General features: G+C 52.0%; 1 protein-coding gene across 1 annotated transcript in view; it reads left to right on the forward strand.

Annotated features, from left to right (window-relative positions):
* The first annotated feature begins 389 nt into the window (after nucleotides 1-389).
* The window catches only part of ELL (elongation factor for RNA polymerase II), a 75879-nt gene continuing 54484 nt past the window's right edge, over nucleotides 390-21784 (forward strand). Inside the window, exon 1 of the mRNA XM_003942284.3 lies at nucleotides 390-597. Coding sequence (XP_003942333.1) covers nucleotides 463-597 — 135 coding nt within the window. The 5' untranslated portion in view covers nucleotides 390-462. The remainder of the gene's footprint in view (nucleotides 598-21784) is intronic.

Raw genomic sequence — 21784 nt, forward strand, 5'->3', positions numbered from 1 at the left:
CCGAAGCCAAAGACGGAAGCCTGTAGAGATCTCATAAATAATGCATTACGTCAGCGGCTGTAGGGGCGGGGCTTCGACAAGCCCGGCTGAGTCAGGGTTATGTATAATACTATGGAGGCGGGGCCCGGAGGAGTGCGCGTGTTGCGGCGTAGTTCGTTCACGGAAGTGGCCACTTCTAGGGCCTGAAGAGGCGGGGCATCAGTGCCTTATGAATATGCAACACATTGGGGCGTTGACTGTGGGCTTTGCGGGGCCCGCAGGGGGCGCGGCCGGACACGTCCCTGAATAATATAGTGCGCTGCCTGGCGGTGTGGCGGCAACTGTTGGCTTCGCGGGACTTGGGGGGAGTGGCCAGCCGCGTCTCATGAATAATGCAGCGCGTCAGCGGGCGGCGGGGCGGGGCGTGGCCGGCGCCGCGGCGCTAGAGCCGGGAAGGGGGCGCGGGGGAGAGATGGTCGCAAGATGGCGGCGTTGAAGGAGGCTAGGAGCTATGGGCTGTCGTGCGGGCGGGTTAGCGACGGCAGCAAGGTGTCGGTGTTCCATGTGAAGCTCACCGACAGTGCCCTGAGGGCCTTCGAGAGCTACCGCGCAAGACAGGTGAGCGGCATGGGGCCCGGCGAGGCGGTCGGGGAAGTCGGGGCGCGGGCCGGCCTCGCGCTCCCCTCACTGAGGCGTCCGGGCTTGGAGACGCTGGGTCTGTGGTGCTGCCCCGACGGGTCCCTGGGCCGGCGGGGCGCGGGGTGGGCGCCCGTCCGGCCTGGAGCGCAGAGAACGCGTTTCTTCTCAGCACCAGGAGACGGTACAGGCGGGCGGCCCGGGACTGCTGAGCGGCCCAGACTCACGCGCCGGACCCGGGGGGGCGTCGGCGTCCGCACCTGCGGGGCCTTTCTGGCCCGCCCCCACCTGGGAAGGATATCCAGTGTGCGCACCTGGCGGCGGGGCGACGGGCGGGTGGGCCGCGCGGTCCGGGCACGGTGATGGGAGGAAGCCGGGGGCTTATTTGTATGGGCCCCGGGCAGCGTCGTTGGCGGGGGTGACTGTGTCTGTCCTGGGAAGCAGCGGTCGTCTGGGTGCCTGGCAGGTGCGGTCGACGGGTCACTTGTGGGGGCCTGTTCTGACTGGGTGGGAGGCTGTGTCTGCACCTGGGGGCCGGCTTTGACGCGTTCCGAGGGAGCCCCTCAGGTTGGGCCACTTTGATTCCTGGAACCAGGAGTTTTGGGTAGAAACTGACAGCTTGTCCCCAGCTTTCTGCTCCCCTCACCCCCAGGTGAGCCTGTCGCTCTGGACACCCTTGGAGAGTGGAATTGTTGGGGAGCGGCTGTGATGTTTTCGTCAGGGCACATGTAGGGGGATCCCTGCCGCACGGGAGGGAGCTCTAGCTACCACACCTGGCCGCTGACTCTGGAACTTCTCGGAGGCCGATTTGGGCCCATCTGGGGGAAGTTTGAGGCGTTTCGGTTCTGCCACCTGGCCGGTGGTGGGGAGGGGAGGCTGCTGTGTATCTTCTCTTGGGCCTGATTTTGGGGCGCATCTGGGGCCGTGGTCAGAAACTTGCCTTTTAATTTCTGTTTGCGTCATGGACCCCTCTGTCCGTGCTGGGTCAGAAGTTGCAAATGACCAGTGGTCAGGTCCCCAGGGGAAGTGGTTTAGGAGCCTTGTAACTCCTTTCCTGGAGATTGGGGGCTTCATAGCCATCAAGGGAGTGCGGGTGGGTCCAGTCTCAGGCTTAGAGAGCCCTTCTCCCTGTATGTGTGTGTGTTTGTGTATACTGGGGATGGGGGGGTGCCGCGGGCGGGTGAGGAGGGAGACTAACTAGGAAGGAATGTGGCTTTCTTCCTGCCCCAAACTTGTTCAGCTCCATTAGCTAAGCCGGGAATTTCTTCCCCTGTTTCGTTTCCACCGTTCTCCCGGTGCCCACCCGTCCGCTGCTTCTTCCTGTGTCTTTGGGCAGTTTCTTCCCTGTCCCGGTGTCTCAGTTTTCCCCTTCATAGAATGAGGATTTCATCTTTTTTGGAATCGCAAGTTATCACCTTGTCAAAAAGACTCCCCAAGATGAGGCTAAGGCGCCCCTGCAGGTGAGGAGGAGACGGTGGCAGCGAGAGCAGCCACTGCCCCGTGACCAGTCAGAGCCTCTCTTCCTGGTAGAATTCTGGCTCTGGGTCTTTTTCCCTGAGCGATTCTGACTTGTCCTGCAGGAAAGCACGCTTTCCTGGAAACAGCTGAGGGAGAGCTCGTGAGTCATGTAACTGCGATGGACTTGGTACCTGGTCACCGCTGTCTTCTGCGCTTTGGGGACAGAAGCCCCGCCTTCTCTCTGATGCTGCCCTTCCTTGCTTTAGTCCAGAAAGTCCGCCTGTGTGTCCACCTCATGCTGTCATGCTGCTATTTTTACTTTAGGGTATTGCTTACATCCCCCTCTAAGCTGGGTTTTCCTCATGTTAGGGCGAAGTTAACTGCAGACTGTTAAGCTCCTTGCTTAGAGCCCAGTTGTGGAGGGCAGTGTGTTGGCCAGCCAGGAGGGGCTCCCTAGAAGAACTTCTCCAAGCCATCCAGAGCAACTTGGCTGACTGGATTATATTTTGGGGTGATTCAAACTTGGATTTTTCTCAAATAGCTGTCTGGTAATTTAAGTGGCTTGGCAACTTACTTTCTTTTTTCTTTTTCTTTTTCTTTTTTCTTTTCTTTTTTTTTTTTTTAGATGGAGTCAGGCTGGAGTGCAGTGGCGCAATCTCAGCTCACTGCAACCTCCGCTGCCTCCCGGGTTCAAGCGATTCTTCTGCCTCAGCCTCCTGAGTAGCTGGGACCACAGGTGCGTGCCACCACGCCTGGCTAATTTTTGTATTTTTAGTAGAGACGGGGTTTCACCATGTTGGCCAGGATGGTCTCGATCTCTTGACCTCGTGATCCACCCACCTCGGCCTCCCAAAGTGCTGGGATTAAACGGCTCACAGCTTTTTTTTTTTTTTTTTTTTTTTGAGACGAAGTTTCGCTCTTGTTACCCAGGCTGGAGTGCAATGGCGCAATCTCAGCTCACTGCAACCTCCGTCTCCTGGGTTCAAGCAATTCTCCTGCCTCAGCCTCCTGAGTAGCTGGGACTATAGAGGTGCGCCACCATGCCCAGCTAATTTTTGTATTTTTAGTAGAGACGGGGTTTCACCATGTTGACCAGGATGGTCTCGATCTCTTGACCTCGTGACCCACCCGTCTCGGCCTCCCAAAGTGCTGGGATTATAGGCGTGAGCCACTGTGTCTGGCCGGCTTTTTTTTTTTTTTTTTTTGAGATGGAGTTTCACTCTGCTGCCCAGGCTGGAGTGCATTGACATCTCTGCAACCTCCGCCTCCCAGGTTCAAGCAATTCTCCTGTCTCAGCCTCCTGAGTAGCTGGGATTACAGATGCCTGTCACCATGCCTGGCTAATCATTGTCTTCTTAGTAGAGACAGGGTTTCACCATGTTGGCCAGGCTGGTCTTGAACACCTGACCTACAGTGATCCACCCCACTCGGCCTCCCGAAGTGCTGGGACTACAGGTGTGAGCCACTGTGCCCTCCTGGCTCGGCTACTTTCAAATTTAATCTTGCCCATGGGGCAATGTAGTGGATGGACTTCTCTAAGGACAGGGCAGCTCTGTGCTCTCTTGTTTTGGGTCGTGAGCTTGAGGAAGGCGGCTTGAAGAACTTATTGTGTAACCAGAGAAGTGTACTGGTTATGCACAAACTCTCACTTGGACAGTTCTGTCAACCGGCAGCCAGAGTGTTCTGTTCCCTGGTGCTGTGGTTATGTAGTTTGCCAATTGCAACTTGTAGAGAGAGCTTTTATTTTTAGTTTTCAATTGCAAAGAGGCTTTCACAAATTGAGGTGTGGCAGGGGCTAGAAGGGAACTTGCTGCGGAACTTTCTCTGTGGCTCCCAGGGCCAGGTAATCCTAGCCCAGGTAGAAGCCCTCCTGTTTTCTCACCCTGGAGGGCTCTGGTGTTGACTTGGTAGCTAGCTGGAGCAGCATGGTGGAAGGTGAAGGTGCCACAATACACGTAGCTGCTGCCTTCTCATTCTACCATGAACTTGGTGCAGTTTTTTTTGTTTGTTTTCAAGACAAGGTCTTGCTCTGTTGCCCAGGCCAGAATACAGTGGCATGATCTTGGCTCACTGCAGCCTCCGCCTCTCGGGTTCAAGCAATTCTCCTGCCTCAGCCTCCTGAGTAGTTGGGATTACAGGTGTGTACTACCATGCCTGGCTAATTTTTAGTATTTTTAGTAGAGATAGGGTTTCACCATGTTGGCCAGACTTGTCTCAAACTCCTGACCCCTCAAGTGATCTGCCTGCCTCAGCTTCCCAAAGTGCTGGGATTACAGGTGTGAGTCACCACGCTTGGCCCTTTTTTCTTTTTTGAGACGTGGTTTTGCTACATCGCCCAGGCTGGAGTGCAGTGGCATAATCATAGCTCACTGCAGCCTCAAACTCCCAGGCTTAAATCATCCTCCTGTCTCAGTCTCCTCAATAGCTACGACCACAGGCATGCACCACTGCACCTGGCTAAGTTTAAATTTTTTTGTAGAGATGGGGTCTCAATATATTGCCAAGGCTGGTCTAAAACTCTGGGGCTCAAGCGATTCTCCTTTCTCAGCCTCCCAAAGTGCTGGGATTACAGGATTGAGCCATTGTGCCTGGCCTAGTTTCTTTCTTTCTTTGTTTTTTGAGACAGAGTTTTGCCCTTGTTGCCCAGGCTGGAGTGCAGTGATGTTATCTTGGCTTACTACAACCTCCGCCTCCCAGGCTCAAGCCTCCTACGTTCAAGCGATTCTCCTGCCTCAACCTCCCAAGTAGCATGCGCCACCACGCGCAGCTAATTTTGTATTTTTTTAAATTTTGTATTTTTAATAGAAACAGGGTTTCACCATGTTGGTCAGGCTGGTCTCGAACTCCCGACCTCAGGTGACCCACCTGCCTTGGCCTTCCAAAGTGCTGGGATTACAGGAGTGAGCCATTGTGCCTGGCCTAGTTTTTCTCTCTTTCTTCTCTCTCTCTCTCTCTCTCTTTTTTTTTTTTACTTCTCAGTCTACCTTAATCTTTCTTTTCTTTTCTTTCCTTTATTTTCTTTCTTTCTCTCTCTCTTTTTTTTTTTTTTTGACAGGGGCTTGCTCTGTTTCCCAGGATGGAGTGCAGTGGTTTGATCATAGCTCACTGCAGCCTCAGACTCCTGGGCTTAAGTGATCTTCCCACCTCAGCTGCCCAGAGTGCTGGGACTCCAGGTATGAGCCACTGTGCCTGGCCCAGTTTTTTTCTTTTAATTAAAAAAAAAAAATTTTTTTTTAATTTTATTTTAAAGATGGGGTTTCCCATGTTGCCTAAGCTGGTCTTGAACTCCTGGGCTTGAGGGATCCTCCTGTGTCAGCCTCCCAAAGTGCTGCGATTACAGGGATGAGCCACTGTGTCCAGCCCCAGTTTTTCTTTGAATATGAAAACCTGTGTGGGATGGCTGGGCATGGTGGCTCATGCCTGTAATCCCAGCACTTTGAGAGCCCAAGGCAGTGCAGAGAATCAAATTGTGTGATGTGCCCCCCCCCCCAAAAAAAAAAAAAAAAGAGCCCAAGTCGGGAGGATCTCTTGAGGTCAGGAGTTTGAGAGCAGCCTGGCCAATATGGTGAAACCCTGTCTCTGCTAAAAATACAAAAAAATTAGCCAGTTGTGGTGGTGTGCGCCTGTAATCTCTGCTACTTGAGAGACTGAGGCAGGAGAATCACATGAACCTGGGAGACGGAGGTTGCAGTGAACTGAGATCATACCACTGCCCTCCAACCTGGGTGACAGTGGGAAAAACTCTGTGTCAAAAAACAAAATGAAACAGAACGTTCATGGGTTGTGAGGTGGCTGTTCTTGTGGATCTCCTGGTTTGCTCTGATGAGTAATTTCTGGGCGAGGAAAGAGAGGAAGCATAGACATACCCACTCCTTCCAGGACAGTGTCATTCATCTTCGTGGAGAAGTAACCTCTGCTTACTCTGAGGAAGTGACCCTCCCAGGAGCACTTGGGTTGTAGTTCATCATTAGGGGTTTGGGTGGGCGCTGTTGCTGAGTAACCTTTCCTGGGTTACAAGCTCCTTGGTGGAGAGGAACACACTGTTCAGAAAAAATTGAGGTCCCAGGAAGGGCTTCATGAGGCCTGGGATTAGAGCCTCTCTCCATGTGAATCTCAGCTCTACCTGCCTCTTGAGACCGTGGGTGAGTGCCTGACCCCTCCCATCTCCAAAATCTTCTTAGGACTGGGGTCAGCAGTATTTGACCTGCTCTCTCAAGGTCCCGATCCTTCTCTCAGGGTTGTGAGGGTCCTGGTGCCCGACCCTTTCTGAGTTTGAGATTCTCTTCCTCTTGGGGGTGTGAGGGTCTGACCCCCAGCATAACCCTGACCGGTCCCTCTTGTGCTCTGAGTCCTTAGTGAACGTACCCAGAACTGGCTCCTGGGGGCTGGTCCCTGCCTGGAGGTTTGCGGAGTCGGTGGGAGACTCCGGGCTCACTCATCTAAGCCAGTATGATTGAGCCTCTGGTCAGTGCCCATGGCTTGGGGGCGGGATACGCACCAGTGACTGAGATGGATCTCATATCATGAGCTAGTATCAGGAATACATTCTAGTGGCAGGAGACAGAGAATTCATGAACAGGGAGGATGGCACAGAAATTAGCAAGAGGAACTTGCTGGCGGTGAACATTAGTGTTGGTGAGGTGGTCATAGGTGCCTCCAGCAGGTGACATGGAGCTGCACTCTGCTGGGGGAAGGGTCCCAGGCACAGCTGGCATGCTGTCCCAGGGAAGGGTGTAAAGGGAGTGGAGGTAGAGGGGTGCTGGGCCTCAGGCCTGCAGCCAGTACTTGGCTCTTTTAGGTGGCCCTGGAACTGTGCTGCAGGCTACTCTCTGCTGCTAAGTGGGTGGTCTTCGTGGATGTCATTCTGGGCACCCGTGGCAGGAGGAGCCTTACTTTAGCCTGCAATCCATTCCGATAGCAAGGATTGGGGCTCAAGAGGCCTGACTTGTCTTCCCTTCCCACTGGACACCTCCCTTGGTTTTGAGCAGGGCAGCTTCTTGCCAGCCCTGCCTGCTTTTCAGAGAAGGCCTTCTTTAGAGACCTAGTGCTAGCGCTGTCCCTCTTGGCGCCGGACTAGACCCCCATCCCTTCCCATGGGTGCACATCATCTTGGCCACCTTGCCGGAGAGCAAGTTTATGGTCCCCCTTCATGACAGGGGCAGAGGAGGCTCTGACGGGTGTCATCACCTGTCCAAGGGCACTCGGCTGTCCTCACTGCTCCATGCTGCCTCTTGAGTGCTGAGCCAAGCTCTCATTTGAGGTTGTAGGGGCTTGAGGTGAAGGGGACACTGTTCTGAAGGAGAGTCACACTGGGGTTCTGAGCCCCACTTAAATGCCAACATTCTGTGTCCCAAGAGGCCTGAACCTTGGTGATGTGAGTGAGCAGATTCCTCCGCTTGCTGGCTGTGCTGTGCCCCATTCCCCAAGAAAGTGGAAAGGTGATGGGCATCTACACCCCCCGCCCCCGCAGCCAGTGCTGGGTGTGCCTCCCACGTTACTCCATTCCATCCCCCATCTGCTGTGTGGTGGGAGCAGTTCTCATTTCTCAGGTGAGGAGAAGGGTGGAGACTTGGGAGGAGGCTGAATCGCCAGGCAAGATCTCCCAGCGGGGAAGTAGCTAAGAACCCAGAACCCAGGTGTCATGGCCTGGGCTCTGCCACCTCTGAAGGGCTGTGGCTGCTGGATGGGCTGGATGGAGCAGGTGGGCTGCCAGGGGGCATCAGGAGTGGCTCACTGCTGCATCGGAGTATGGTGGACCTGTGTGTTTCAAGGTGAGGATTTGATGGTTCTGGGTGGGTTCTCCAAGAAGGTGCTGGAAAAGGACAAGCTAGCTTGATTCTGTGGGCCTGAGCTGATGGTCCGGAGGAAGCAGGCAAGAGTATGTGTGAGGGACCGAGCTCCGCCCTCGGCACCGTGACCCTTGACTGTGCTTCCAGCTGGTTGTCGGGGCTGTGATTGTGTGTAAACAGCAGGCGGTGCTCATTCGGAAACCCACCCCGCTGTTGACTCATGGCCAAGGCCAGAGTTCGTCACCTTTGAAGCAGTTTTGACATCACACCCAGATTGTGACATCCCGTCTAGGAGACCTTGAGGGAGGAGCCCGCCAGCCTGACAAACAAGATTGCTTCTCTGCTCCATGTAGCCCTGGGCTTGAAGCAGCTACCCAGGGTGGAGACCCTGGTTTTCAGAGGTCTGCTTCTTGGGGTATCTGCCTTGTTTGACGCTACTTGGCAGGGCACAGACTTGTGATTGGTACTGTGCCTTTGGGGGTTGGCCTCTTTTTGTATCCTTTGTATTTTTTTTTTTTTTTTGAAATGGAATCTCTGTTGCCAGGCTGGAGTTCAGTGGCGCAATCTTGGCTTACTTCAGTCTCCACCTCCCAGGTTCAAGCGATTCTCCTGCCTCAGCCTCCCGAGTAGCTGGGATTATAGGTTTGTGCCACCACACCCAGCTAATTTTTGTATTTTTAGTAGAGACGTGGTTTCACCATGTTGGCCGGGATGGTCTCGATCTCCTGACCTTGTGATCTACCTGCCTTGGCCTGCCAAGGTGCTGGGATTACAGGTTGTGAGCCACCGCGCCTGGACTGTGTCCTTTTGTTTTAGGGCCTTGTTCCCCATTTGCTTTTTGCCTTGATGAATTAAGATGTCACATTTTCTCCTGGGACTCTGAATCTCTTGTCTTCATTCTCACCTATGTAGTCAGCCACAGAGTCCAAAGGGACTTGTAGAACAATGCATCCAAATGGCCTCTGACCTGCAGGTGCAGTGAATGACAGAGATGGCCATGACATGTGGTTATTTTGTCACTTTGCTTTTTAATGAAAAAAGCTGGTGTCCAAATAACCATCCACAAGGGAGACTGTTCCCCCGGATAAAAGCCTACTAGAGACTTCCCACCTCCATCTGACCTGGCAGTGGGCCCTGGAGTCTGATGCTAATTATATCCTCCAGAGCTGGACCTTCCCGGCCAAGTGGAGACACGGCTCCTGGCTGAGCCAGCGGACATGTTTGTGACTCTTGCAACCCTCTGAAGTGATAGGGCTTTGAGTTCGAATCACTGAACTCCTGTTTTAAAAGTGACCTGTGAAGTTTTTTTTCGTTTTTACTATATAAGCAGTATAACTCAGGGTAGAAAGCCTGCAAAATACCTAAAAGTAGCAAGTCTGTTCTCATCGCCCCAGGCAATCGATGTTGACACCTTTGCAGCCTCCTCTGTCTCACCTGGGTGTGCCCTGTTGTCATAGTGGCGCGATTTATTATTTTGTGTCTCTTCTTCCCTGGACACTTTATGTTTTAATGGCTGCACCTTCTGTGCACTGTGGAGCTTGACTGGTCAGTATTCTCCGCGCATTCTCGTATTCCTGGCACTGTGCTTGGTTCTGGGGATGCCTGGATGCTGCAGGCCTTGTGTGCGTGTAGGCCAGTCCACTGTCCCATAGTGAGGCTACACAGAGCGCTGAGGTGAGGTGACCTAGCACAGGCCATGGCCCGGCATGCCTGTGTGTCTGTGAATGGAGCCTGAAGCATGAGGCTGCAATTTTGAGGCCAGGGAAGGTAGCTCAGCCCGCCTTGGCTTGCTCCCCCTTGGAGAAATTGAGCTTACTTACGGAGGGCTGTGGTCAGTCCTTCTCACTATTCTTCAGATGGGGAAACCGCAAGTGTATACACCAGTCTAACACCGCTGTCCTTCCCTTAGGCCCATCGGGTGCCTCAGCTCTTCATGAAATGCTATCGTCGCTGCCCTGTGTCCCTTTTTTTTTTTTTTTTTTTTTTTTTTTTTTTTTTTTGAGACAGAGTTTCACTCTTGTTACCCAGGCTGGAGTGCAATGGCGCGATCTCGGCTCACCGCAACCTCCGCTTCCTGGGTTCAGGCAATTCTCCTGCCTCAGCCTCCCGAGTAGCTGGGATTACAGGCACACGCCACCATGCCCAGCTAATTTTTTTGTATTTTTAGTAGAGACGGGGTTTCACCATGTTGACCAGGATGGTCTCGATCTCTTGACCTCGTGATCCACCCGCCTCGGCCTCCCAAAGTGCTGGGATTACAGGCTTGAGCCACCGCGCCCGGCCCCCTGTGTCCTTTTTATACACTTGGTGAAAATGTTTTCACAAGGAGGCATCTCCCTTGAAGGATCCTGAGAACTGCGTATTAGAGAATCAGGCACATTGGTGCAGCTGCTCCCATTGGCAACTTGGGGCTCCAGGCTGCTGGCACCCTCCTTTAGCCCCAATTTCCCCAGGTGAAGGTGATATCCCGGAGGTTAGGCTCACTCTCCCTGGCTATGCAAGAGGTGTCAGCTGCTTTCCTCATTGACCCAAAAATGACCCAGGAAAGCAAAGCCCTCCAAAATTTAAAATAGCCTCTCCTGTAGCTCTGCTCTTAGGGTTTTTTTGTTTGTTTGTTTAAATGGAGTCTTGCTCTGTTGCCCAGGCTAGAGTGCAATGGCACGATCTTGGCTCACTGCAACCTCTGTCTCCTCCCAGGTTTGTTTGTTTTTTTTTTTTTTAGACGAAGTCTTGCTCTGTCTCCAGACTGGAGTGCAGTGGCGCAATCTCAGCTTATTGCAACCTCCATCTCTTGGGTTCAAGTGATTTTTCTGCCTCAGCCTCCCTAGTAGCTGGGATTACAGGCGCGTGCCACCACGCCCGGCTAATTTTTTTTTTTTTTTTTTTTTTGAGGCAGAGTTTCGCTCTTGTTACCCAGGCTGGAGTGCAATGGCGCGATCTCGGCTCACCGCAACCTCCGCCTCCTGGGTTCAGGCAATTCTCCTGCCTCAGCCTCCTGAGTAGCTGGAACTACAGGCACGCGCCACCATGCCCAGCTAACTTCTTGTATTTTTTTAGTAGAGACGGGGTTTCACCATGTTGACCAGGATGGTCTCGATCTCTTGACCTCGTGATCCACCCGCCTCGGCCTCCCAAAGTGCTGGGATTACAGGCTTGAGCCACCGCGCCCGGCTAATTTTTGTATTTTTAGTAGAGATGGGGTTTCACCGTGTTGGTCAGGATGGTCTCGATCTCTTGACCTCGTGATCTGCCCACTTTGGCCTCCCAAAGTACTGGGATTACAGACGTGAACCCACCGTGCCCGGCGCCTCCCAGGTTTAGGTGATACCATGCCTCAGCCTCCCGAGTAGCTGGGATTACAGGCGCCTACCACTGCACTCGGCTGATTTTTGTATTTTTAGTAGAAACGGGGTTTCACCATCTTGGCCAGGCTGGTCTCAAACTCCTGACCTTGTGATCCACCTGCCTTGGCCTCCCAAAGTGCTAGGATTACAGGTGTGAGCCACAGCGCCTTGCCTGCTATTAGGGTTTTATTATTTTTTTCTGAAATAAATAACTGGCTTCCTAGTTTTGGCTCACTGCAACCTCTGCCTCCTAGTGTCAAGCAGTCTTCTCACCACAGCCTCTATCACAGACACCCACCATCACACCTGGTTATTTTTTGTGTTTTTGCAAAGCTGGGGTTTCACCATGTTGCCCAGGCTGGTTCGATCTTCTGAGCTCAAGCGATCTGCCTGCCTTGACCTCCCAAAGTGCTGGGATTACAGGTGTGAGCCACCACAACTAGCCTGTTTCTTTATTTTTATTTTTGAGACAGAGCCTTCTGCTCTGTTGCCCAGACTGGAGTGCAGTCATGGCTCTCTGCTGCCTCACTGTGCTGGGCTCAAGCTATCCTTCCCCCTCAGCCTCCTCAGTAGATGGGGCTGCAGGCACGTGCTACCACACCCAACTATTTTTTCTTTTTTTTGTTGTTGTTGTAGAGACCGGGTCTCACTATGTTGCCTAGGCTGGCCTCGAACTCCTTGGCTCAAGCAGTCCTCCCACCTCAGCCTCCCAAAGTGCTGGGATTACAAGCTTGAGCCACTGTGCCTGGCCAGCTTCATGGTTTCTTTAGCAGTTTTCCCACTGGAAAGCCTACAGCACTGACAGAGGGAGGTGGCCCCTGTACTTTTACCTTCTCCATCAGGCCACCTCCACTGGTGAGGTGGGCAGTGGGCAGGGGCCAGACTAATGTCCCGTGGTGTGGATGGACCACATCGTGCTCATCTATTCCCTCTGGCCATGGGCACTCAGGTTGCTTCCACTTTTGTTTCGTGTGTGTGTGTGTGTGTGTGTGTGTGTGTGTGTGTGTGTGAGACGGAGTCTATCTCTGTGGCCCCCGGCTGGAGTGCAATGGCGTGATCTCAGCTCACTGTAACCTCTGCCTCCCAGGTTCAAGTGATTCTCCTGCCTCAGCCTCCCGAATAGTGGGGATTACAGGCAAGCCTGCCACTGTGCCTGGCTAAATTTTGTATTTTTGGTAGAGACGGGGTTTCACCATGTTGGCCAGGCTGGTTTCGAACTCCTGACCTCAGGTGATCTGCCTGCCTTGGCCTCCCAAAGTTCTGGGATTACAGGCTTGAGCCACCGCACCTGGCCTTTATGTTTAATTTTTTTCTTTTCTTTTCTTTTCTTTTTCTTTTCTTTTTTTTTTTTTGAGGCAGAGTTTCACTCTTGTTATCCAGGCTGGAGTGCAATGGCATGATCTCGGCTCACCAAAACCTCCGCCTCCTGGGTTCAGGCAATTCTCCTGCCTCAGCCTCCTGAGTAGCTGGGATTACAGGCATGCGCCACCATGCCCAGCTAATTTTTTTTTTTTTTTTTTTTTTTTTTTTTTGAGACAGAGTTTCGCTTTTGTTACCCAGGCTGGAGTGCAATGGCGCGATCTCGGCTCACCGCAACCTCCGCCTCCTGGGTTCAGGCAATTCTCCTGCCTCAGCCTCCTGAGTAGCTGGGATTATAGGCACGCACCACCATGCCCAGCTAATTTTTTGTATTTTTAGTAGAGACGGGGTTTCACCATGTTGACCAGGTTGGTCTCGATCTCTCGACCTCGTAATCCACCCGCCTTGGCCTCCCAAAGTGCTGGGATTACAGGCTTGAGCCACCGCACCCGGCCTTTTTTTTGTATTTTTAGTAGAGACGGGGTTTCACCATGTTGACCAGGATGGTCTCGATCTCTCGACCTCGTGATCCACCCGCCTCGGCCTCCCAAAGTGCTGGGATTACAGGCTTGAGCCACTGCGCCCGGCCTCTTTTTTTTTTTTTTTTTTTTTTAATAAGAAAAAGAATAAAGAAGAGGAAGAAAGAGAAAGAGGAAGAGGGAGAGGGGATGGGGGTATTGCTTTATTGCCCGGGCTAGAATGCAATCTAAATATGGGTATGCCTATAATTGTCCTTACTGATGAAGATATAAAAGAAAATGAGGGAAGAGAATAACAAACAAGGAGCCAACCAAAATTTCATTTAAACTTCTAAGTTGATATGATGTGGTACTGATAAGAGTATATATTTTGTATATTTAAAGTGGAGAGTTCTATACGTGTTAATTACATTTACTTGTTCCAGATCTGAGTTCAAGTCCTGGATATAGTTGTTAATTTTCTGTCTCACTGATTTGTCTAATATTAATGTTGAAGTCTCCCACTATTATTATGTGGGAGTCTAAGTCTCTTTATAAGTCTTGTATGTCTGGGTATTCCTGTATTGGGTGCGTATATATTTAGGATCTTTAGCTCTTCTTGTTGCATTGATCCTTTTATCATTGTATAATGTCCTTCTTTGCTTCTTTTAATCTTTGTTGCTTAATTGTAACTTCTGCTTTTTATTTATTTATTTTAGCTCTCTGTTTGGTTGGTAAATCCTTCTCCATCCCTTGTTTTTTTTTTTTTTTTTTTTTTTTTTTTGGGAGACGGAGTTTTTGCTCTTGTTACCCAGGCTGGAGTGCAATGGCGCGATCTCGGCTCACTGCAACCTCCGCCTCCTGGGTTCAGGCAATTCTCCTGCCTCAGCTTCCTGAGTAGCTCGGATTACAGGCACGCGCCACCATGCCCAGCTAATTTTTTGTATTTTTAATAGAGACGGGGTTTCACCATGTTGACCAGGATGGTCTCGATCTCTCGACCTCGTGATCCACCCGCCTTGGCCTCCCAAAGTGCTGGGATTACAGGCTTGAGCCACTACGCCCGGCCTCCATCCCTTGTTTTAAGTCTTTGTGTATCCTTGAATGTGAGATGGGTCGGGATGCAGCATACTGATGGGTTTTAGTTATTTATTCAAATTGCCTGTCTGTCTTTGGATTGGGGGATTTAGTCAATTTAAATTTAGAATTAATAATAATATATGTGAGTTTAATACTGCCATTTAATATTAGCTGGCTATTTTGCCCATTAGTTGATGTAAATTCTTCATTATATTGATGCTCTTTTTGATAATTTTTTTAGAAAGGCTGATACTGTTTGTTCCTTTCTATGTGTAGTGGTTCTTTCAGAAGCTCTTGTAAAGCAGGCCTGGTGGTGATGAAATCTCTGAGTGCTTGCTTATTCACAAAAAACTTTATTTTTCCTTCACTTGTGAAGCTTAGTTTGGCAGGATGTGAAATTCTGGGTTGAAAGTTCTTTTCTTTAAGGATATTGAATATTGGTCCCCACTCTCTTCTGGCTTGTAGGGTTTCTGCTGAGAGATCTGCTGTAAGTCTGATAGGCTTCCCTTTGTGGGTAACCTGACCTTTCTCTCTGGCTGCCCTTAGTATTTTCTCCTTCATTTCAACCCTGGTGAATCTGACGATTATGTGCCTTGGAGTTGCTCTTCTTGAGGAATATCTCTGTGGTGTTCTCTGTATTACCTGGAGTTGAATATTATCCTGCCTTACTAGGTTGGGAAAATTTTCCTGAATAATGTCCTGAAGCGTATTTTCCAGCTTGGATTCATTCTCTTCGTCACATTCAGGTACACCTATCAAGCGTAGATTAGGTCTTTTCACATAGTCCTATATTTCTTGGAGACTTTGCTCGTTCCTTTTTATCCTTTTTTCTCTAATCTTGTCTTCTTGTTTTATTTCATTGAGTTGGTCTTCGACCTCTGATATCCTTTCTTCTGCTTGATCAATTCGGCTGTTAAAACTTGTGCATACTTCACGAAGTTCTCGTATTGTGTTTTTCATCTCCATCAATTCACTTATTTTCCTCTCTAAATTGTGTGTTCTTGTTAACATTTCATCAAATCTTTTTTCAAAGTTCTTAGTTACTTTAGATTGGTTTAGAACAAGTTCTTTTAATTCACAGAAGTTTCTCATTATCCACATTTTGAAGCCTGCTTCCTTAATTGGAACACACTCGTTCTCCATCAAGCCTTGTTCTGTTGCTGATGAGGAACTGGGATCCCCCGCTGAGGGAGAGGCGTTCTGATCTTGGGTATTCTCAGCCTTTTTTGGCTGTTTTCTTCCCTTCGTTATAAATTTATCCATCTGTGGTCTTTGTATTTACCGTCTTTGTAATTGGGTTTCTGAGTGGACGTCCAACTTATTGATTCTCAGCGCCGAAATCTGAGCAACCCACTGCGCCGACTAAATCAGCGGCGTTAAGATAGATGGTGCTTTTCTGACTCTGCACCAAGAACCGTCGCTCCAAGGCGCCGGCAAAACCGCCTCGCCGGTCACAAGAGTCGCGCTGGCGACCCGTGGGGCTCCTCCGCTGGGAATCTCCTGGTGCGTGAGCAACAAGAATTCATGTGAAGGTGTGGCGTCCTCTCGTTCTTTGCGCTTTTACTGGGAGCTACAATCCCGAGCTGCTAGTGATCAGCCATCTTGGATCTCTGTATGTTTAATTTTTGAGGATTTACCGAATTGTTCTCCACAGCGGCTGCAGCATTTTAATTCGCATCAACAGTGCACAAGGGTTGTTTGTGGTTTCACTACATCCTTGCCTCCACTGGTTATTTTTTGATGGTAGCCATATTATTAATGGGTGTGGGATGGTCTCGGAGTCATTTAAATACCCTCATGTATGTGACTGTCCTGTGAGAGGTAGGGTCTGCACGGCCTCTGATGCCCCTGGATGGACCCAGTAATCACCTGGTTGCAGGTGACAGAGGAAGGTCTTGAGCAGGATCACCTGGGCCCAGGTGAGAGAAAGGGACAGGGAGAGCCCAGTGTGGCCCTGCAGTGAGAGAAGCTGGGGCTGAGGGGAGATGACAGTGGTTCTGTGCCCTGCTTCTCCAAAGCCAGTGTGCAGTTGCCTGGCCTGTTGAGATGTGCTTTCTCTCTGTTTTTTTTTTTTTTTTTTTGAAATGGATCCTTGCTGTGTCACCCAGGCTGGAGTAGTGGTTTGATCTTGGCTCACTGCAACCTCTGCCTTCCAGGTTCAAGCAATTCTCGTGCTTCAGTATTCCAAGTAGCTGAGATTACAGGTGTGTGCCACGACGCCCAGCTAAGTTTTTTGTATTTTCAGGAGAGACGGGGTTTCACCTGTTGGCTAGGTTGGCCTTGAACTCCTGGCCTCAAGTGATCTACCCACCTGGGCCTCCCACAGTGCTGGGATTACAGGCATGGGCCACCTAACCTGGCTGGGACATGAGTTTCTGTAAACATTGAGGGTTAGGAAGGGCCTTGGGTGAGGCTAGCCTGGGCAGTTGAGCTTCTCAGTGGCAGGACTTCTGAGCCCTGCAGGTACTGAGGCTTCGGGGCCTTTCCTGGGCAAAGAGCTTAGATGGGTGCAGAATCTCTACTTTTAGCCCTTTGTTTCCCTTTTAGATTAAGAGGTAGCTGTTGTGGAAAATGAACTTTCTTCAAAGTAATAAGTGGCCTCAGGCTATGCAGGTCAGGTGCAGCCCACTGGGGGGTGCTGGCTGGGTGGGGGTCTAACTCCTGCCCTTAGGTTGGCCCTGAGGCATTTGCTGAAGGTGGATGGGAAGGAAGAGGAGGAGCAGAATTTTCTTAGGATCCTGTGGGCAGGTACAGTCCACCTAATTCCAGGAGGAGCCCAGGCCTCCAGGTGTGGAGGCGAGTGTGTGTGTGCGCGCGTGTACACGTGCATGTGCACGCATTGGCCCCCATATCTCCATCTGTGCTCATCCTGGAGACACGAGGTCTGGCCCCTCCATCCAGGGTAGGCTGATTGGAGTGGCCTGTGGGCCAAGGGGCCAGGTTAGGGCAGCCACCCTGTCACGTTGCCTTTCCTTCAGGAGGTTCACACCCCCAAGAACCCACAGGGCTTGGGGTGGCCTCATCTTCCACAGGCCTGAGGCGGGTAAACTGGGTTGGGAAGTTCCTTTTTCCTTTCCTCCTTTTAAAAAAACAGTGACTTTTGGGGGAACATTCAGCTTCCTGCTATGGATCTTGTCGTCTCCTACATCGGACGGAGTGGCTTGAGGGTCTCAGTGGGGCACTGTGTTGAGAAGGATGCCTGCTTAATTGCATCAGGGCAGCCTGGTTCACAGGACCTCCAACCTGGCTGCTGTGGGGAAGGGCCCTGGTGGGTGCCTCCTGCTTACAGCTTCTCCGAGATGTTATTCTTGAGATCCTGAGAGGAACCTGGGCTGCGTCCACCTCATGTTTGCTCTATTTCCCCATGGAATTAGTGGTAGAGGTGACTCACAGAGCCTCTTTATGTGTCCTCAAGGATACTGAGGACTGTAGGTTCTGCCTAGGGTCACTGCCATGGTTGCCTATCCCCACAACCAAGCCTTCTGGTATGCTTGCTGCCTTGTTAGGACACGGACAAAGTGGGCTGTGGTGTGATCTTTTTCAGCAGCAACCTTAGAGACTGTGCAGCGTGTTGGTAAACTGTGGCCAAAGGGCCAGGTCTGGCCTGACACCTGTCTTTGTAAATAAAGTTTTATTGGGACACAGCTGCCTACTTGCTTACCTGTCTTTTTTTTTTTTTTTTTTTTTTTTTTAAATCGGGTTACTCAGCCCTGAAACTTACCTGTCATTTATGGCTGCTCTTGCCCTGTGATGGCAGCCAGGGCTGCAACTGTCTAACTTGCAAAGCCTGAAATACTGACCCTGGCCCTTTGTGGAAGAAGCTTGCTGGCCGCTGGTCTAGGGTGTGGCAGGAAGACTTGGTGTGTTAGTGGAGCCACTGTCCTGGGGCCAGGCTCAGGCCTGTGCAGTGCCAAGCAGTCCTGTGAAGCCTTGCTGTTGGCCAGGGCCAGTTGACACTTTGGTGAGTCCTTCTGTTCTGGCCCCTTTACTTCATTAATGGGACGTCTAGAAGATACTGGCTAACTTGAGGTCACACAGTTAGTGCAGATGGTGTCGAACCTTGAACCTGAGGGCATCTATTCTGGGACAGGCTACCCTCCTGGCTGCTGACTCCTGTTTTGTATTTTATTTTATTTTAATCTTTAGAGAGAGTGTCTTGCTCTGTTGCCCAGGCTGGAGTGGAGTGTGATCATAGCTCACTGCAGTCTCTAACTCTTGGCCTCAAGCGATCCTCCTGCCTTAGCCTCCCGAAGTGACTCCTATTTTTATCTCATGCAGACTCAAAATATTTCTCAGCCTACATGGGAGTTTCTGGGTTTTCCGGGAGTTTTTCTCAGGGATTGCATCAAGCTTCCAATGGGAACCGGCCTCTTTATTTGTGACCTGTATGTGACCTTTGGAATTGAAAACAAAACACAGTCATGCGCAGCCTGGATGGGAAGGGCGGGTGTGTGTGTCCCTTGCGGAGTTGGCAGGAGTTGGGAGCAGCCGCCACATGGAGGCAGCCCCAGACTCCTGCATCCTCCTCATCTCTGGGGATGGAGTTGGAAGTAGGGGTTGGGGATCTGCCTCCGGATGGGTACTGGGGCCTGCAGAACCTGTTTCTGAGGCTAGTTGGGCTCTGAATGCAGTCCCTGATCCTCAGCTGAATGATTGTGCAGAGAGCTTGCACCCAGTGAGAGGGTTCGGCTGCCCCTGGGAGTGTTTCTCCAGTAGGAAGCAGGAGGGATGAAGCCCCTGCCCTCACATGGCCTGCTTTCTTGCAGCAGGGAGGTGTACCATAAACCAGGAGCAGCCAGATCATGGTGGCTTTAGACTGGCCTGATGTGCAGAGGTGGTGGGCATGGGCAGGCAGGCATCTCCCTCCATAGGAGCAAGCTCACCCCGGGCTGGGGAGGCCTGGAGACCCTTCCAGAACTTTTTTAGCTTGGGGCAAGTGCCATGTGTAGATTAGATTCTTTGTTAGATACCACTGGCCTGAAAGACTCAGAGGAGGATTTCCTGGGCAGTTCTCTGCCAAGGGACTGTGGGTCTGTGGCTGGGCTCTGGCAGCAGACTTGGCCTGTTTTCACTCCTTATCTGGGGATGTTATCTCTCCCTCTTCAGAGTTGGGTGTGACCCTTGAACTGCCGCAGGCCAGGCACAAACCATGCAGGGAGGTGTCTGAGGGCAGGGACCGGGTGCAGCTTAGAAGAGTGTGTTCCTTCCTCTCCTGGTGGCACTATTTTTGGAGTTGGATGCTCATAGATGCCTGCTTGTTCCAGTGAAATGTGCTCAGCTCACACAAGATCTGGCAAGTGGGAGGGGACAGTCAGTGCTGGCGGCCTGTGTCCAGTTTATCTCCAGGCTGCCCTGGCTGTCTTACCTGTGCACAGGGTCCCACTGGTCGAGGGCCATGTGCCTGGAGCCACATGACTCCATGATGTGGAATCACTTCCATCTTGTAGCCCAGTCCTTGTAGATAGGAGGTATAGCTGTGTTGAGAAGGATTCTGAGGTGATATCTGGCCTAGAACGTAGGATCAATGAGACAGGGTCCCTGACCCTCTGATCGTAGCATCTCTGTGGGAGGGTTCCCTCTAATCTCTAAGCTGAGAAAGGTAAAGAGCTTCTAGGTGTGCAAGGTGAAGTTCACATACTGTTGAGCAGAAGTCTCTTTTTGTTTTTTTTTTTTTGTTTGTTTGTTTTTTTTTAGACGGGGTATCACTCTGTCACCTAGGCTGGGGTGCAATGGTGTGATCATAGCTCACTGCAGCCTTGGCCCCTGGGCTCAAGTGATCCTCCTACCTCAGCTTCTCAAATAGCTGAGACTATAGATATAACCACCTCTGGCTAATTTTTTATTTATGTGGAGACGGAGTCTCCCTATGTTGCTCAGGCTGGTCTCAAACCCCTGGCCTCAAATGATCTTCCTGCCTTGGCCTTCCAGTGTGCTGGGATTACAGGTGTGAGCCATGGCACCCCGCTGAGCAGAAGTATGGGGTGATGCTGCACCCTAAACGCACAGGAGCTTGGGATCCCTTTCTCCTGGGTGAGAGGGTAACTTGCCACGGTCTGCTCTGAAGCAGCATGGCTGTCCCTCCACTGTGGGAGGCAGCTTAGAAGCAGGTGCCCCTGGAGGGGAGGGTGGCCCAGGCAGGTCGCTGGAGGGTGCGGGAGACAGGGCCCAGGCCTGGGGCGGTGCCAGCAGGGCTGTCTCCTCGTTGACTCTGCTGGGGCTGGTTCCAAGCCAGACTGCAGACCCAGCTATTGCCTGCGGTGTGGCCTGGGTCCCAGGGGCAGCAGCCTGGGCACACATGGGCATCCAGGGCTTGGAGGGAGGCTGGGTCAGTGGGCCTAGGCACAGAGCTTCTGGGTGTGAAACTGTTGTCCCAAGGGTAGCTGAAGGCCAGCATGGGGCCCAGGCTGCATCTTTTGCCTCACTGGTGTTGACCACATGTGTGCTGGGTGGCATGTGAGGAGGACACAGGGTGGGGGCACCTGAGGACACAGAGCAGGACACAGTGTGGGGGCACCTGACTGTACAGTGGTGCCACCCTCAGGGCCTCAGTTTCTCCCTCTGCAGCGTGGGGTCATCCTGGTGGTGGGAGGTCAGGTCAGTGCCTGCAGCCCCTCCTGCCATGCACATTCACTCTCCTTACTTTGCTTTCCTGTCCGTGGGGTGTTCAGGGATTCAGGGAGCTGTGTCCCAAAGCAGCTTGGAGGGTGTCAAGCACACATTGCTCCCTTTCCTGGCCCAGCCGTTTCCCATCATAGAAACCCCAGTGCTCTGCCAGGGTAGCTCATATTGAGGAGCCCGAGTTACTGAGGGCTCTTGAAGCACCAAAAGTAAGAAACTCTGGACGAGATGAAGAGCGCACGTGTGCGTGTGGCACAGACGCTATGGCCCTGCCCAGTGCTTGGCACACCTGCCTTCCTGCCTGCCTGGGAAGTGGGATGAGTAATGGCAGCAGCTGGGGCTTACTGCCGGGTACCCTCACCCGTGGGAGGGTGTGACTGGCCACAGCGTCCCTAGGACAAAGAATTGCACAGAGAAGAACAGCAGAAGCTGTCTTCAGTCCTACTACCAAGAACCTAACTAGTGAGGGTTGCATTTGCCGTTGGGTGAGCTGTGGTGGATGCGGAGGAAAGCACACCAAGGAGGAGCAGGGAGAAGAGAGGACAGGATGGGAGAGGAGTGGGGCCATGGGACAGCAGCTTGTGTCTATCCAATGTCCCGGCATGGCACTGCTCTCTGGCACCCAGAAGTTGCCCATCCTTCTCAGCCCCTGAGGTTTGGCCATGCTGGCAGGAGGGTGAGATGTTCTGAGCCTTGACCTGCTGCTCTCACAGACCTGGCAGCCCAGAATAGTCAAGGCCTGAGTTGTCTCCACAAGGCAAGAGTTATTTCCTCTGCTGGAGCCGTGGACTGAGAGCTTCCTGTGTGCAGGCATCACACATCCCTGGGCCAGCTGGCTCCTCGGGTGCTCAGGGCTTCAGGGGCTGTGAGTTCTTTAGGGCCTGTCCACTGGACAGGTGGTGGCAGGGCTCCATGGTGAGTGTCCCAGAGCAGACAGGTTCTGGGATATGCAGTGTTTCTCATGACAGCCCGTGGGGTGTGTTGGTGGGGGGAGACAGCTCATGCGCCAGTGTCACCACCGGGCCTTGGTGGGGATAAAGCCGGGAGAGTTCTGTTTGTTTAA

This window comes from Saimiri boliviensis, chromosome 14 (genome assembly GCF_048565385.1).
Source record: "Saimiri boliviensis isolate mSaiBol1 chromosome 14, mSaiBol1.pri, whole genome shotgun sequence".
NCBI lineage: Eukaryota > Metazoa > Chordata > Mammalia > Primates > Cebidae > Saimiri > Saimiri boliviensis.